The 14008-nt window shown below is 50.2% G+C and overlaps 6 protein-coding genes across 6 annotated transcripts; 4 read left to right on the top strand and 2 right to left on the bottom strand.

Moving 5' to 3' along the window:
• Positions 1 to 288: 288 nt before the first annotated feature.
• On the top strand, positions 289 to 1401 carry Asppvi_001045 (uncharacterized protein; the record flags this gene model as incomplete). The annotated part of the gene is made up of 1 exon (XM_043297349.1): positions 289 to 1401. The coding sequence occupies one exon, from the start codon at positions 289 to 291 to the stop codon at positions 1399 to 1401; it is 1113 nt and encodes a 370-aa protein (XP_043153284.1).
• A 299-nt stretch (positions 1402 to 1700) lies between these two features.
• Asppvi_001044 (uncharacterized protein) lies at positions 1701 to 4697 on the bottom strand (the record flags this gene model as incomplete). Its single annotated transcript, XM_043297348.1, has 1 exon — positions 1701 to 4697. The coding sequence occupies one exon, from the start codon at positions 4695 to 4697 to the stop codon at positions 1701 to 1703; it is 2997 nt and encodes a 998-aa protein (XP_043153283.1).
• Positions 4698 to 6544: 1847 nt separating this feature from the next.
• Positions 6545 to 7969, top strand: Asppvi_001043 (uncharacterized protein; the record flags this gene model as incomplete). Its single annotated transcript, XM_043297347.1, has 1 exon — positions 6545 to 7969. The coding sequence occupies one exon, from the start codon at positions 6545 to 6547 to the stop codon at positions 7967 to 7969; it is 1425 nt and encodes a 474-aa protein (XP_043153282.1).
• Positions 7970 to 8846: 877 nt separating this feature from the next.
• Positions 8847 to 10022, top strand: Asppvi_001042 (60S ribosomal protein eL13; the record flags this gene model as incomplete). The annotated part of the gene is made up of 5 exons (XM_043297346.1): positions 8847 to 8849; positions 8969 to 9002; positions 9110 to 9156; positions 9285 to 9443; positions 9585 to 10022. The coding sequence occupies 5 exons, from the start codon at positions 8847 to 8849 to the stop codon at positions 10020 to 10022; spliced, it is 681 nt and encodes a 226-aa protein (XP_043153281.1).
• Positions 10023 to 10750: 728 nt separating this feature from the next.
• Positions 10751 to 12673, bottom strand: Asppvi_001041 (uncharacterized protein; the record flags this gene model as incomplete). Its single annotated transcript, XM_043297345.1, has 2 exons — positions 10751 to 11717; positions 11775 to 12673. 2 exons carry the CDS (start codon positions 12671 to 12673, stop codon positions 10751 to 10753), a joined length of 1866 nt encoding a protein of 621 aa, XP_043153280.1.
• A 330-nt stretch (positions 12674 to 13003) lies between these two features.
• Asppvi_001040 (oxidoreductase-like domain-containing protein) lies at positions 13004 to 13825 on the top strand (the record flags this gene model as incomplete). Its single annotated transcript, XM_043297344.1, has 1 exon — positions 13004 to 13825. The coding sequence occupies one exon, from the start codon at positions 13004 to 13006 to the stop codon at positions 13823 to 13825; it is 822 nt and encodes a 273-aa protein (XP_043153279.1).
• Positions 13826 to 14008: the final 183 nt, after the last annotated feature.

Here is a 14008-nt window from a genome sequence, read left to right as displayed (position 1 = left end):
CTGTGATATAAAAAGAGCCGCGTAGGTGATTGATACCAACAAAGATCGGAGCTCAGGCCGAAGGAGTTTGTCCGATCCAGACGTCACAATTAAGGAAATGTTTAGGGCGCTTCAATGATMAGGGCGCGTGCCAAGGCCCGCGCCAACTGGACAGCTTTGATCGCAGGTGACCCCGCAGAGCCCTAATCAGTAGTTGCCCCGCAATCTCCTACAAATTTCTCCTCCATCCAACGATTACCTGCAATAACAAAGCCGAGATCGGTATTCGGATCATCAAAACACCTCAGAATGGCAAAACAGCTTCGCGTCAGTCTAACGACGACTCTCACTCTCCTGGAGCAACTCCAAGCAGCTCTTTCAGCTCCCGCCGGAGATACCAAGCCCGCCGAACTCTCGGGAAAGGATGCTCTTCCCCTCCTTTCCACGTCAGCTACCGCATTGAAATCCCAGATCACAAAGCTATCCCTTTTGACGATAACTTCTCCATTCACTCACTCGGCGGTCGGCACCGTTCTCTCGGCATTGAATGGATCCGTGCTGCCGTCTCTCGTAACGGCGGCTCTCCTTGTCACTCCGACGGATCATACAAAGGCTTTCCACGCGGAGGTACACGCTTTGACGAAGACGACATTGAGGGAATTGACTTCTCTGGTAACCGAAGTTCAAGCTGTCGCCGAAAAGACGGACAAGGCAAAGGATGGTCAGAAGAAAGGAGGTGAACTTTCGCAGGCGGAGAAGGATACCGTGACAGTCGCAACCGGGCGTGTATGGGAGTCGTGCGACACGTTGATCGATGTCGCGGCTAAAGGGGTGGTTGGATTCGTGATACGGCGCGTCGAAGAGTGGCGGGATCTGGTGCGTGATGCAGTGGAGGAGATTGAGGAGTGGGATCCCGATGAGGATGGGGACGAATTCTTCGATGATCTCTTGAGCGATGATGGTGCGAAAGATATTCAAGATGAAGCCGAGGAGGATCCCGAGGAAAGCAGCGCTGCGCTACATGCGCAGAAGAAATCGACCCTGCGGATTTTAAAACCTGTTGCTCAGATATACCCCGCCATTGTCGCGAATCGGCTGAAGGGCGCTGGCGATGTGCCGTGCTCATCTCCTTCTGGGATTGGCAGATTAGAGCGCTTGATGACGAACTTACAGCGCATCCCGGAGCATGTAGATGAAGTCGCTGGAGCCCTGTACGAGGAGGATTTGGATAAATGCACTCAATATCTCGGCAAGGCTAAACGCTGCGCCATGAACGCTGTCGACTCTGTTAAACCGACTTGGGATACAGTGGACGCTGTCGATGGTCAGCAGAAGGAAGATAGGTTCACAATATGGTCGAACACGTGGACGAATGTTTTGGGTGAAGTCAGCAAATCTGTGGGGGCGGACAATCAAGAATGAATACGTGAAACGAGAAATCGGCCATTCATGGGTTACATTTACAGTTGAAGAACTGCCACAATTCGAGAAGGCCTTTTGCAACTCAAACATCTTATAGCCAGTTGAAAAATCTTCGAATTTATTACAGTTGAGTAAGGGTGAAAAATGGCGTATATACATGGTAGGAGAAAGGATCACCAAGATGGGTAAAGAAGCTATACACTGTACAATCAGGGCAGTCCGTCGAAAGATCAAGATTCAGTGCGGAGATTCGCTAGATGATTTGCAACTCCGGAGTCTTGATTTCCTCACCTCTGGACTTATTCCTGCACAATAGACTCCTCATCGGGTTCCCCTTCCGCAAGGTCTTCGGTTCGAATACGATCCTTCAGCCAGTCAAGGATCGCATCAGTTCCTTTCGCCACGACTTGCCATCGGGGAACTCGAAAGCTGTTACCTGCCACTTCGAACCTTCTCAGAGGGGATCCGGTGCCCCAATTCTTGCTGCAACCCTCGGCCCTCAGCAAGCCAAGTTTTGGCGGAAGAGAGCTGATGTTGTTGTTACCAACATCCAGCACCTGGAGGCCCTGCACAGCATCGAACTCCAAAGATTGAAATCCATTGTCCGCTGCGAGAAAAGTCATCAACTTCGGATAAACCTGGCGCACAGCAGGAAGAGACCCCGAAAGGCGGTTGTACGAAACATCCAGGCTCGTCAGAGATGGAGCCGAAAGATGGGTTAATATTGGCTCAAGGTTCGTCAATCTAACGGCGCTTAAATTGAGGATTTGGAGATTCGGCAGTGTTAGGGATGTAGAGAGAACGGATGAGCTATCCAGGGGGTTATTCGAGAGGTCAAGATCTGTTAGGCAGTGTGCTAGCATACTGAGAGCTGGCACAGGTATGCAGGTCAACGAGTTATGTTGCAGGTACAGGCAGCGTATATCATTGAAGTTGATCCGCTCCAACTGCTTCACGTCCACCTCTGACGTTTCTGAATACGATCTATCAAGGACTCCCCCCGGTTTGACCTGCCACGATGTCATCTGAGCCGGTGTTTCTGGTGCAAGGGTGAATTGCGTAGCGACCGAGCCTTCGTCATCATCGGTATCCTGAGGCTCTGGCTCACACCTGTTTCGCAGATCTCGCTTAATATCATCCGTACTCATAGTCAAGAATTTTCGTTCTCGCAGTGGATTGTTGGCTAAGCGAAGGGTAGAAAGGCTCTCCATCAATCCGATTCTTTCATCCAATTTGGATATATTGTTTCCTGTGAAGTCGACATTGCGAAGGTTTTGCAGCTCAACAAAACCCTGCGGGATTGCTGAAAGACTATTGTCTTCGGCCGAGAGAGTCAAAAGTGCGCTCCAAGTGCAAATATTCGGCAAATGCTCAATGCGATTCATACTGATGGACAAGGTTTGAAGGTTAGGCATCTCGAGGTCTTCGCGTTCTGATATCGCTGTCAGCGCGTTGCCGGTTACATCCAAGCTTTGTAACGAGTCAAGCTTCGATAGAAAAGCTGGGATCAGCGTCCCGGCCAACTTGTTCCTAGGGGCTCTGAGATCTTTAAGAGGAAGCATGCCAAGAGACTCGAAAGGGAGAGAGGTCAGTTGATTATCACCAACATCTAGAATCCTAAGGCAAGCCAAATGTTCCAGGCTTTTGGGCAGTTCGGTTAGAGAATTGCCGCGCAAGTCTAGGACCTCCAATCTGGTAAGGTTCTTCACGTCTGAGGAGAACGAACCCTCCAAGAGATTGTTTGCCAGCTTCAAATCTTTTAGAGCCTCCATTTCCATGACGATCCGAATGCTTTTCGCGTCCAATTTGTTATTGGATAGGTTTAAAGTGTGAAGTCTTTGCAATCTTCTGAAACCCATTGGAAGGTTGCGCAGCCGGTTGCCATGAAGATCCATAATTTCCAGTCCCCCAAACTGATTGCCACGTTCGTCTGTGTCTGAGTCGATATCGAAGGGACCGACGTCGGGGAAAGCTGCCTCCGATAACTCAACAAATTCATTGTCTGCAGCGATAAACTTGACGAGATCGACGCTCTCATACCAATCTGTGGTCGAGTTAGGATCGAAGTCATACATAGTCATGACCTCCTTCGGTATCTCTGTCAATGACATGGCCGCAATGTTCAAATGGCCAGAGATCCGCCCTGCTTCCACACGCTTGCGAAGTAACCCATTGTTTGAGTCTTTGGGCTTTTGATTGAAGGGATCTTCAACATTGAGATTATCATAGACATCAACGGAGCCGTTCTGGGGATTGATCTGCCTTGCAGATGCTTTGCGCGCGGCTTTCGCCTTGGCAATGCTCTCCCTTAATGCGCTGGATGACTTGGAAGCCTTCCTCATTTCCATTTCCGACTGTTGCTCTATTGAGAGGTCTGGCGCATTCAGCTGGGTTGATGGCTTTCTCGAATTATTTATAGGGCTGGAATTGTTCGCTAGAGATTTTCTTGTCTTTTTCACATGGAGTGGAGGAGGCGGAGGTCCCATGTCTGAATACGTCGCATTTGCGGACGTCTTGCCCAGAGCTGGGCGAGGATTTGGCGATTTGCTTGTCGTATCCTTAACCCCGTTGTATAAACTTGCTCTTATAGATGGCTTCTTCAAGTTCGAGGGGATGTCGGTACCAGCTAACGAGGTTCTCTGGCTGGCAGAAGCGTCGTTTGAAGACAAGCTTGGAGCGGGAGATATTCGAGACCTCGAGGGAAGTTGTATTGCAGAGGATTGTTGTGAAAGGAAGTCATTATCACTAGGTCGCCGCGTAGTCGATGCCCTCGAGGGTGATCTTGAGGTCATCGCTGAGGGTGTCCGAGACGGGGACCGTACAGGGCTGTTGCCATTGAAGAAACTAGATTGCCTGCTCGAGGGGCCAGGTGATGGAGGAATCCGAGATAATGTCTCGATAGTCCGTTCCGATAATGAAGGTCGAGGGCGACCTCGGCGCTCTGCATCTCCCACAGCGGCATCTGTTCCCAGCATGGGGGCTTCATTCAGGGAGCCTCCCGCGTTTTCCGACCGGCCACCATCGCTCAGTCCACCGTTGGAAATGTCTCTCTTTTGTCGAGGTTTCTCGGGGGTCTCGTACGACAATGGGTACTTTGGAGGGGGCTTCTTGACAATGGGCTGCTCAGACGGTCTTCTGAGCCTTGTAGCATCAAGACCGGGATCTGCGCGCAACTTTTCACGGGAAGGGGAAGGTTTGATGGATCTGGAAGCACTGGATGTTGGTAAAGGCAGTCTGGAGGCAGCCAGCCGAGGGATTGCACTCGGTCTAGTCGGTGTTTTCTGTTGCTGATCCATTTTGTGACCACTCGGTTACTGTTGTGGTCAATGCAGACAGAAGTTTGAGGGGCATGCAATTGTTGATATGCGTTAGCGTCACTGATGATATCAGTATGGAGGTCGCATGCTCGACGTGGGAAATTCAGTAATCCAGAATTGGAAGACAAGAGTCAGAGCAAATTCAAGTTAACAAAGATGTGGAAGCTAATAGGCTTTGGTCAGTTTTGTACACTGTCTAACAGTCAGTCTTGTTCATATGTCTTTGTTGGCAACACCGATGTTTATTTGTTTTACTTTGTTGTACCATTACTTGCTGCCTGAGAATAGTGCCTGAGGCCACTTTCTCCATTCGTCGCCAAATCAAGTAATCGACTGGGGACCCCACTTCGGCATCCCGAGTCAGATCCAGATCCATAAGAGATTCACCCAAGGGTTTAGCCTCAGGTACCATCCAAGCACAGAACCTGACCACCTCCTTGAGTCTTCGCGTGCCTCTACACCGTGTTGTCTGTACAGTGTTTGCATCTAATGTCTCATTTATCTCTGTTAAGTATGACTCAACGGGCTTTATCCTTGTTGCCTTGCTTTTTGGTAAGCAGTCGTGAAGAAATATATAGTTTCTTTATTCTGCTAGAGAACTCAAAGCACCACAGAATGATTGCTGTCGTATCCGTTACCATAACGCAGTCCACTGGAACAAACAAAGTATATCCGTCAATGGGACGGCCAGTCCACCTACTCACCGGCATACTAGAGTCTGAGGCTCTAGGATATGGACGTCTTATGGTCGCGGAGATAAGGGAAGTTACCTAGTAAGCTATGCCGCTTTTCGAATAGATAATACTCCCCATATTAGTGCTTTATATCTTATCAAGATGGCACATAAGAACGCATTTTGTCCCACTGGTCTAGTTCTAGTCTGTTTACTGTGTTAAATCTGGCAGTTGCCTTGAAGCTTCGTCGGTACTCGTAAGGGAGCATAGATGGCTCGGAATAAGGAGGAAGATATTCGACCAATCCTCTCATCGTACTTCGAGCCGTCCGATGAGGTCCACATCATTTGTTAGACCTAAGACTCATAGTATCAAATCCTATCTCAGAACTACATATAGGAACTACGTCAGTTATCGCGTTGCCTGAGTTACGAGCTATGGCCCAGGGAGGTTCAGCTCTTGTTTACCTTTTCCGAACTTCGATGATCTCCGTGCTAGCCGCATTCGGAATGGGTGGAGTTTTGGCGCGCGGCTGGACTCACGTGGGTGGAGGCGGATGGTCATAATTGGTCCAGGCCGAAAGCATCGCAAGCGACTTTCCCAGCCCCCCGATGTGCGAAACTCCCGCTTGCGACATCCCGTCCTTAAGGCATCAAATCGCCCGCACGCCGCGATCCTTGCGTCTAACATCCACATACAATATTGCTTACCCTCTTTCCCAGTCCTTGAGACCCCTTGCTCCTATATCATTCTACAAAAGATCTATCAGTTATTCCATATCGGACTTCTCCCACGGGTGTTATCATCCATACTGATTTAGAACGTGCTTCTACGGCGCTATCAGTGATAAGACCAACTGCTCATCGCCGGGGACCAGGGTGGGCGTACAATTGCGTCCGTGTCAGCACCTTCGACAGCTGTCGCCTCTACTCAGACATTCATACACTGTCATTCAATCCCAAGTACAATATCTATTGCAACTGGCCCGACGCACCAGCCGGGTGTTGACGTGCCAAATCAAAGTCCGGTATGTGCACGTTTGTTGACAACAAGTGATCTACCCCCACCTGGTCGGGTGATGTTAACACATCCGCAGTGCGAGGGTCTACCCCACGGAATATCATATCTCACTCAGAGCGCCACAACTACACCATGTCTCAAGAATCCCAGTTATCGCAAACCTCACTTGCTCCTCCTTTGGAGCTTCCAGGGCCAGCCACTCCGGATCGACGTCCAAGTCTTTCTGCTTCGCCTGAGCTGGATGAAAAAGTCCAAAGCCAGGTTTCCGAAACTGATCAGCGCAAGCTCGTCTCCCCCCCTTCATTGGCCTCCTCAGATATGACTCCGCCTCCATCATCACAAGTGCCTGGTGCTCCCTTGCGGCGGTCAAGATCTCGATCGACCACATACCTAGCATCTCCTCCGGATATTGAAAAGACTCTGTGCGCTGCATATGGTGCCTCTGAGAATCTTCCATCTGTCGGTGACATCGACACTGCCAGCGAACCCGAGCTGMGTGTAATCGCCAAAGAGCTCCTCAGTGTTGCGCAAGAAGCCCGTATGTCGGCGCTGCATTTCAAACTTCAGAATAGCCTTCTGTCTTTCACGAGTAATGAAGCAATCAAGCGCGCCGAAGTTGAACACCAGCTAGCGAGGCGCGAGGTGGAGATTCTTCAGAGTTCCGAGTACCGCAATAGACATGGTCCGTCCGAGGTGAAACCACTGCAACCTATCTCGAACGTGGAACTGGAGGCCGCCCTCAAACGTAATCAAGAACTGGAGAGAGTCAATGCCACTCTCGATCGCAGATTGCGTCGCGCGAAGAAACTCATCGAGCAGGAGAAAGAAAAGTCCGAGCTGCTCATGGAGGAGAATGATCTGCTGAAGAAGCGCATCAGAGAAAATCGTGAACATTTCTCTTGGATCGTTGAACGTGGTTCCATGTCGCCGAGCCCTCAGACTCAATCCCGCACGCCTCAAAGAAAACCAGTCCCACACTTCCATGACAGCACCAGTCCACACATGAGTCGCGGTGAAAGCCATCCGTTTGCTGCCCTTCTTGCTGCAGACAGAGTTCTCAACAGAGGATCTTCTGATTTTCAATCATCTCCACAAAGGTTGCGTCAAAGACAACATTCTAATGGCCACGTGCGGGGCTCACATTCATTGTCTTCGCTTCCCATGACACCGTCGCAGTCTCGGACGACCCCCCGAGAACATCTATTCTTCACTCCAACTAGGAACACTCAGGATGAGCAGCGTGATCGTGACAGCACGATCTCTGCCTCGGACATTGAAGAAGCCGAGACGGAAGAAGACATTCCAGCCTCTCAAGCTGATTCTTCTGCAACCAGCATGCTTCGTCCCGACCCTGTTATCAGCCAGCAGGAGACTCGAAGTGCGGTAATTGCCCCGAAGACGAGCACGTTGTTGCAAACAAAATTGTTCGGCCAGGTGAGGAAGGCTGGCGTCGACCGTCCTCCGAGTGGATTAAAACGCAAAGCCAGCATTGACGATAGTGCGGCTTCGAAGAAATCGAAGGCGGCTGAGGGGGTGGGTCTTGGTATTGAAGCGTAGACTACTTAATGATTGTGTATACACGTGCATAATCTTTACTATGTTCCCTGCCTCGATGGATCTCGTGGAAATCCATACGACTGAACTCGCAATGGCATCGCTTTCGACTCACTGCGATATTCATGAACGTTTCATTTTTTTTGTTTGCCTTCAGCTGTGCCTTTGATTTTGAATTACGCATTGCTCCCGCCTAGGGGACATTCACGATTGATGACCTTCACAAGACTGACATGTGGAATTGGTGTTTTCTGGGGGCGTCTGTTTCTGCTTCTGAAGCTTTTGTTGCTTTCAATATTTTCAGGTCTACTGTACGGCCACCGCTGCCTCTCCAGACTGCTTTTCGGACACCGGTGAAGTTTTCCAAATGAAATATTAACAAAACGCCTTGCATGGCAGAGGACGACCTTGAACAACTGCTCCTTATGTAGATAGGCATGGGAATGGAAGAATAACTTTTCGACCTGCCTGGATTAGTAATTCTGTAACTGACATGTAATACTTTTCAATACAGAAGAATGTCAAGCATCACGAAGCACTCAGCGCCAGAAACTACACGGCTTGCAGGTCGTGATGGAACAATAAGGGGATTTACCAACTAATGAAATACAGATTGGAATCGATTCCGGAGACATGACAATAATCGAACTGAGCTGGAATTCTGTGAAGTCTTCGGTATTGAAAGTTACGCATCATCGCACCTTACCACATCCGGCAAGCAGGGTAGGGCTCGCTAAGCGAGGCGGTGCGGCTCTGCGCGGTTGGCCACACCAAAAAAGTTCCACCCAATATTGAACGACTCTTTGGAGTCTTGAGACACGACCAGCAACAACCCACGACGACGACGACAATCTCCCGGCTCTGATCTCCATCCGTCACAATGGTGCGTTATATTATCCTCGCTGTCTCGAATATACGAATAGATCGTTCAGAGATCTATTTCGATGGTCACAATGAGAAAGGGCGGGCATGCTGATTCGATTTTTTTTGATGGTGATATAGGCGATCAAGCACAACAACCAACTCCAGAAGCACCGTGAGTGAGCCCTCTTGAACGGATCTCTTTTTACGACATATGGAAATCCGGATTGTATGGCCTTTTTTTTTTTTGGATTGATGGTCTGACGGGAATTTTGATATTAGACTTCCACAAGGACTGGCAGCGTCGTGTGCGCGTGCACTTCGACCAGGTACGAACTCGAAAACCCATATCCTTCCGAATTGCCCCTCCAAACGGACGACTGGACAAATACCTAACTCCGAACGGCGCGACCGAGAATTCTTATGAGTGTTCATGGACTGACATTGGGTATCATAGCCTGGCCGCAAGCACCGCCGTCGTGAGGCCCGTCTCGCTAAGGCCGCCGCTGTTGCTCCTCGTCCGGTTGACAAGCTGCGTCCCGTTGTGCGCTGCCCTACCGTCAAGTACAACCGCCGTGTCCGTGTCGGCCGTGGTTTCACCCTTGCTGAGCTGAAGGTAAATTCATCCTCGCTTTTCTTCGCACAGAGCGGGCAGTTAGCGGCGCCTGGTTTACCACGCCAACTCTGTCCGCATGGGCTGGAGTTGGATATAGGATTTGGACGAAGGCTCACAACAAATTTTTCTCAACCCTAATAGGAAGCTGGTATCCCCAAGAAGCTCGCTCGCACTGTCGGTATCGCCGTTGACCACCGCCGTGTCAACTACTCCAAGGAGTCGCTCGTTGCCAATGTCGCTCGTCTCCAGGACTACAAGGCTCGTCTGATCCTCTTCCCCCGCAAGAGTGGTCAGTTCAAGAAGCTTGACTCGTCCGCCGACGAGGTCAACGCCGCCAAGGCTGCTTTCGCCGCCGAGGGCAAGACCGAGGGTTACGCCACCAAGCTGGGCGCTACCTTCCCCATCAAGAACATCTCCGCCGCTGAGGCCGTCACCGAGGTCAAGCGCGATGAGCTGCCCAAGGGCGAAGAGGCCGCTTACCGCCGCCTGCGGGAGGCCCGCAGCGAGGCCCGCTACAAGGGCATCCGGGAGAAGCGTGCCAAGGCCAAGGCTGAGGAGGAGACTGCTGCTAAGAAATAAATGTGATTCTCAGCTAATGATGATCGGGTCGATTTTCAAGTCGGGGATTATTAGTGTATTGTGGCATGGCGTGGCTTCCCTTTTCTCTCTTCACCTTTGTCCTTAAAAAAGCTCCCAACCTCTCGAAATGCAAATGTCCCACTTTCATGTTCACAGACCGGTCCTCGCTGCGAAATTATCGATCAACTTAATGAAATACCTTTCAGGACGAGTCTGCCGGCTCTGCTTTTCATTCCATGGAGCGCCTGGGTAAAATTTGGCGGCCATACCAGGGACAGGCAGGTCTTGGGCAGCCTTCTGTGCTGTTCCGCCCATATGTTCATGCTACATTTAGGACCAGTCCTTCAATGCATGTACGTGCAAGAGAAGACAGAGGAGGATTAGCCATGCATAGCATTTATACACTAAGTCTCATACAAGTGTGCACAGATTTTTGCATGGTATCTTCTTTGTAGTGTTCCAGCATTTGTAAAATCCGTAAAAGTACAAGTACTCTGCACGTAAATCATAAGAAACAGTGCCGCATGCCTGGCCGGGTATAAAAAAGTTATCAACACATCCATGTGCAAGAAGTAGCCAATATCCAAAAACTCCAATCCCGGTGCCTGCTTCGTCTTCAACTCAACCTTACATGCCATTTACATCATCCATTATAGGAGAAAGGGCGAGGATACCGATATTAGAAGAGTCGGCAAAAATCACCCCAATCTCTCATTAAACGTGTGCTTTCACAGCTTTCCGCCAGCTTCAACGCCGAACAAAGCATTTAGGACGCACTCGACAGCTCGAATGATAACATCGGCCTCAGTTTCAATTGCGCCCTGCTGACGTCTGGAGTCCCTTAGTACCTCCTGGAAGAGCTTCTTGGTCTCTTGTTCGATCTTTCTGCAGAATGTGCCATTACTCGTTGATCTTGATGCGATGCTGATATCCGGCGTCAGTTTAGGTTCGCTTGACCATTCGTCCATGCTCAGGTCGCATGAAAGGAGTAATTTCATCCTAGTTTCTTTAGATTCGAAGAGCATTGTGCTGCGCTTGAGGTGTGGCAGTAGTCGGCGCGGGTTCGACTTATCATGCTCCTGCTGTATGCTATTCTTTCCAGGAGCGCCAACCCCCAACGCAGGCCGGCCAGTCAGGTTCGAGTGCCGTTCCTCGATTTCGGACCATATGAGAGCACGCGACAGCATTGCTTCCCAATACTGATTGATGCCCTGACAGAGGCCTGATATGTCTATTTTCAGGAGCGGGTTGAACAGCCTTGAATCGATCCATCGTCTCAGCGATGTAGGGATTTTCGCGGCAGAAGTTCCAAGACTCGTCGGGACTGATATTGAGGTCAAACACTGTAATTCGGTGTTCGCCTCATAAATGACGGGTATATTGTAGATGTTGGAAGGAAATGGGGCAGGAGCGGACAGTGTCAAGTGATGTCTTTCAAGAAGGGTATCGTTCTCTGGGTCGGAGGTGGTGTTCGAATGCGCCGTCAAATTTAAGGGTGCAAATACTGTCAAGTATGGTTTTGCTCGAGCAGATACTTCGAGGGCAAACGGATTTGTAGGGGTAGGCGACTGCTGTATTGACGGCGCGAACTTTGCGGAGAAAGGTAATAGGCTGGATAATAAGGACGATATCGACGGATCGGCCGCAGGGCGTTTCGCATTTTTGCTGGCCAGATCTTCGGCTACCAATATAGAGCTTGTTTGGATATCAGTCGATTGCTTTGATGCGATCAGAGTACCTAACAAAACTTACATGAGTTTGTCCAAGTTGTGATCTGGTTCTATGGTCTCATGTTGTTGGCCCAATCTCTCTGACCAGCTCTCCAATTCCGCGATGTCCTCCTTGAGCTTACTCAAGTCGGCAGACAGCTCTCTTTTGAGTTTTTGTTTCTTCACAACAGGTTCTGGAAGAGATTCTTTCGATACAATGACGCCCAGTCCTGATAGGTCACCTGTTTGTAACCCATAATCAACCCCCCTGAGCTTGGAAGGGCTTTTCTCTAGTAGATCACCAGTTCGCCGCGTTCGGAATCTCCCAGGCTGCGTGCTAGGACTGCTGCTCAAAAGCCCTCTGGGCCTCTCGGGGGGGTTTTCCAAGCCTAGTTGAGTGGGCGTCGGGGGCAGGTCCGGTTCCTCAAATTCTTCATGCGAAGACGGCTGCTCAGATTCAGTGCTCACGTTAACTTCTCCTGTCGCGCTGCCCAGTTCAGATGCTAATTGATCTTCTGGGGTGTTTATAAGTTCCGCATTTCTGGTATTATTTGGTAAGTTTGCTGGAGACCCGAAGACGAAGTCTGCAGGAGTGATTTTTCTCGACACTCGTCTTGGGGGTGCAGCAAATGCTTGAATTCCACCCGACCGTCGGGTTGAAAACGGCGAGAGCGCATCTCCGGCTTGTCGCGCAGCACCTATAGGGCTTGCAGTCGACGCCAACGACGGTCGAAAAGCCTTTCTATCCCGTAGCCCAAAGACTCCCGCCTCCGCCTGCTTCTGTTGATCATCCTGATTCCGGTCCTTCCCCGGTGATCTATTATGAGAGCGTTCCAAGATTTCGGGATGTGATCTTGCAAGACTCGCCTTTGTTGGCGCTTGAAATGTCGGAATCCTCGAAGGGCGCGTTCGAGCGTCACCCCTGAGGGGTTGTGAGCTCATTTGCGACGCGTCGGAATCGGTAGTAGTGGTTGAACAGAGTGACTAGCGCCGATCGCACAATTCGTGATTAGGCATCCGATGGAGTAAATGACTTATTTCAATAAGTCTGCCAGTCATTTAATAGGAGCGACTGCTGCCTCGAGCCTTAATGGCAGGAATCTGGTTTCAACATCGCGCAGCATGTGTTCCGCGATAAGCATATATAGTAAAACAGACACTGCCGCGGAATTCGGAGATGCTGTGGGCTGTTTGCATTGTTTGCCTAATGACATAAGTTGGTCGTGTCCGTGACCTTCGGAAGTTCTTCACATTTAATTCTGAGAATCAAGAATGGTGTGCTTCTCCATGCGTATCAGGCAGTCGATTCTTCGATGTAGAACCCGCTCACCGTGCTTTGGGCACGTCCGGGTTACAAACAAGCTTTCTTTACCTTCCTGGCCAACTTTATCAGTGACAAGAGAATATGCCTACGCTCCGTCTTCCCACAGCGGGACCACCCACGACGATACCCTGGCAAGCTTAGAAGATTCAACGCGCTCGCAGGCACATCCATTATCGGGCTACTACTACGATATTCTCTCATCCCAATCACCCTACAAATCTCATGCGCCAACTTCGCGCCCAGCGTCGCAAGCCGCCGAGAAACCAACCCCGGCAACAACCGTCAAACCACAATCACCAGAAGAGAAGATGTCCATCGTGTTTGGATCGCGGCTTGCTGGGCCAGGCCGTGTTTCGCGTTATAACCCTGGAACTATGCCACCTGAGTCTCAGTGGAAGATGATCAACGGGGTGGCCATTCCGCCCCGGCCCGAGGAACCGGACAATTGCTGCATGAGTGGTTGTGTCCATTGCGTGTGGGATGATTACCGCGATGAAATGGAGGAATGGGCCAGCCGTGTGGCAAGAGCCAAGGCGAAGGGCTCTACCCAGAAGGCCACGACGGATATGCGACAGACGCCCAGGGCAGAGGTTGAAAGTGCGAGTCATAGCATGGATGACGACGGCGGAGGTAGGGAAACTAACTGGCCAGTTTCTTACGAGGCGGACGATCTCTTTGCCAGTATACCAGTTGGTATTCGCGAGTTTATGAAGACGGAGAAGAAGCTAAAAGAAAAGAAACAACATGAGAAAACTAAAGCGTCAATCTGAGCTTCTCCGCGTTTGGATTAACGTCTTGCGAAAAATGAACGATGTAACGAAGGGTATATAGTCTACGTTCCCTCAGCGTTGTACATAGTATTTTGACCCTGATTTAGACTAGAGTATCTAGAGATGTGCATAGATTCATTATATGAACTGACGCAATTGAGATTCGAAAACCAACCTGCTGCC

This window comes from Aspergillus pseudoviridinutans (assembly GCF_018340605.1).
Source record: "Aspergillus pseudoviridinutans IFM 55266 DNA, scaffold_1, whole genome shotgun sequence".
Classification (NCBI taxonomy): Eukaryota; Fungi; Ascomycota; class Eurotiomycetes; order Eurotiales; family Aspergillaceae; genus Aspergillus; species Aspergillus pseudoviridinutans.
Note: the sequence above shows the minus strand (reverse complement) of the source record. Positions and strands in the feature narration are given on the sequence as shown.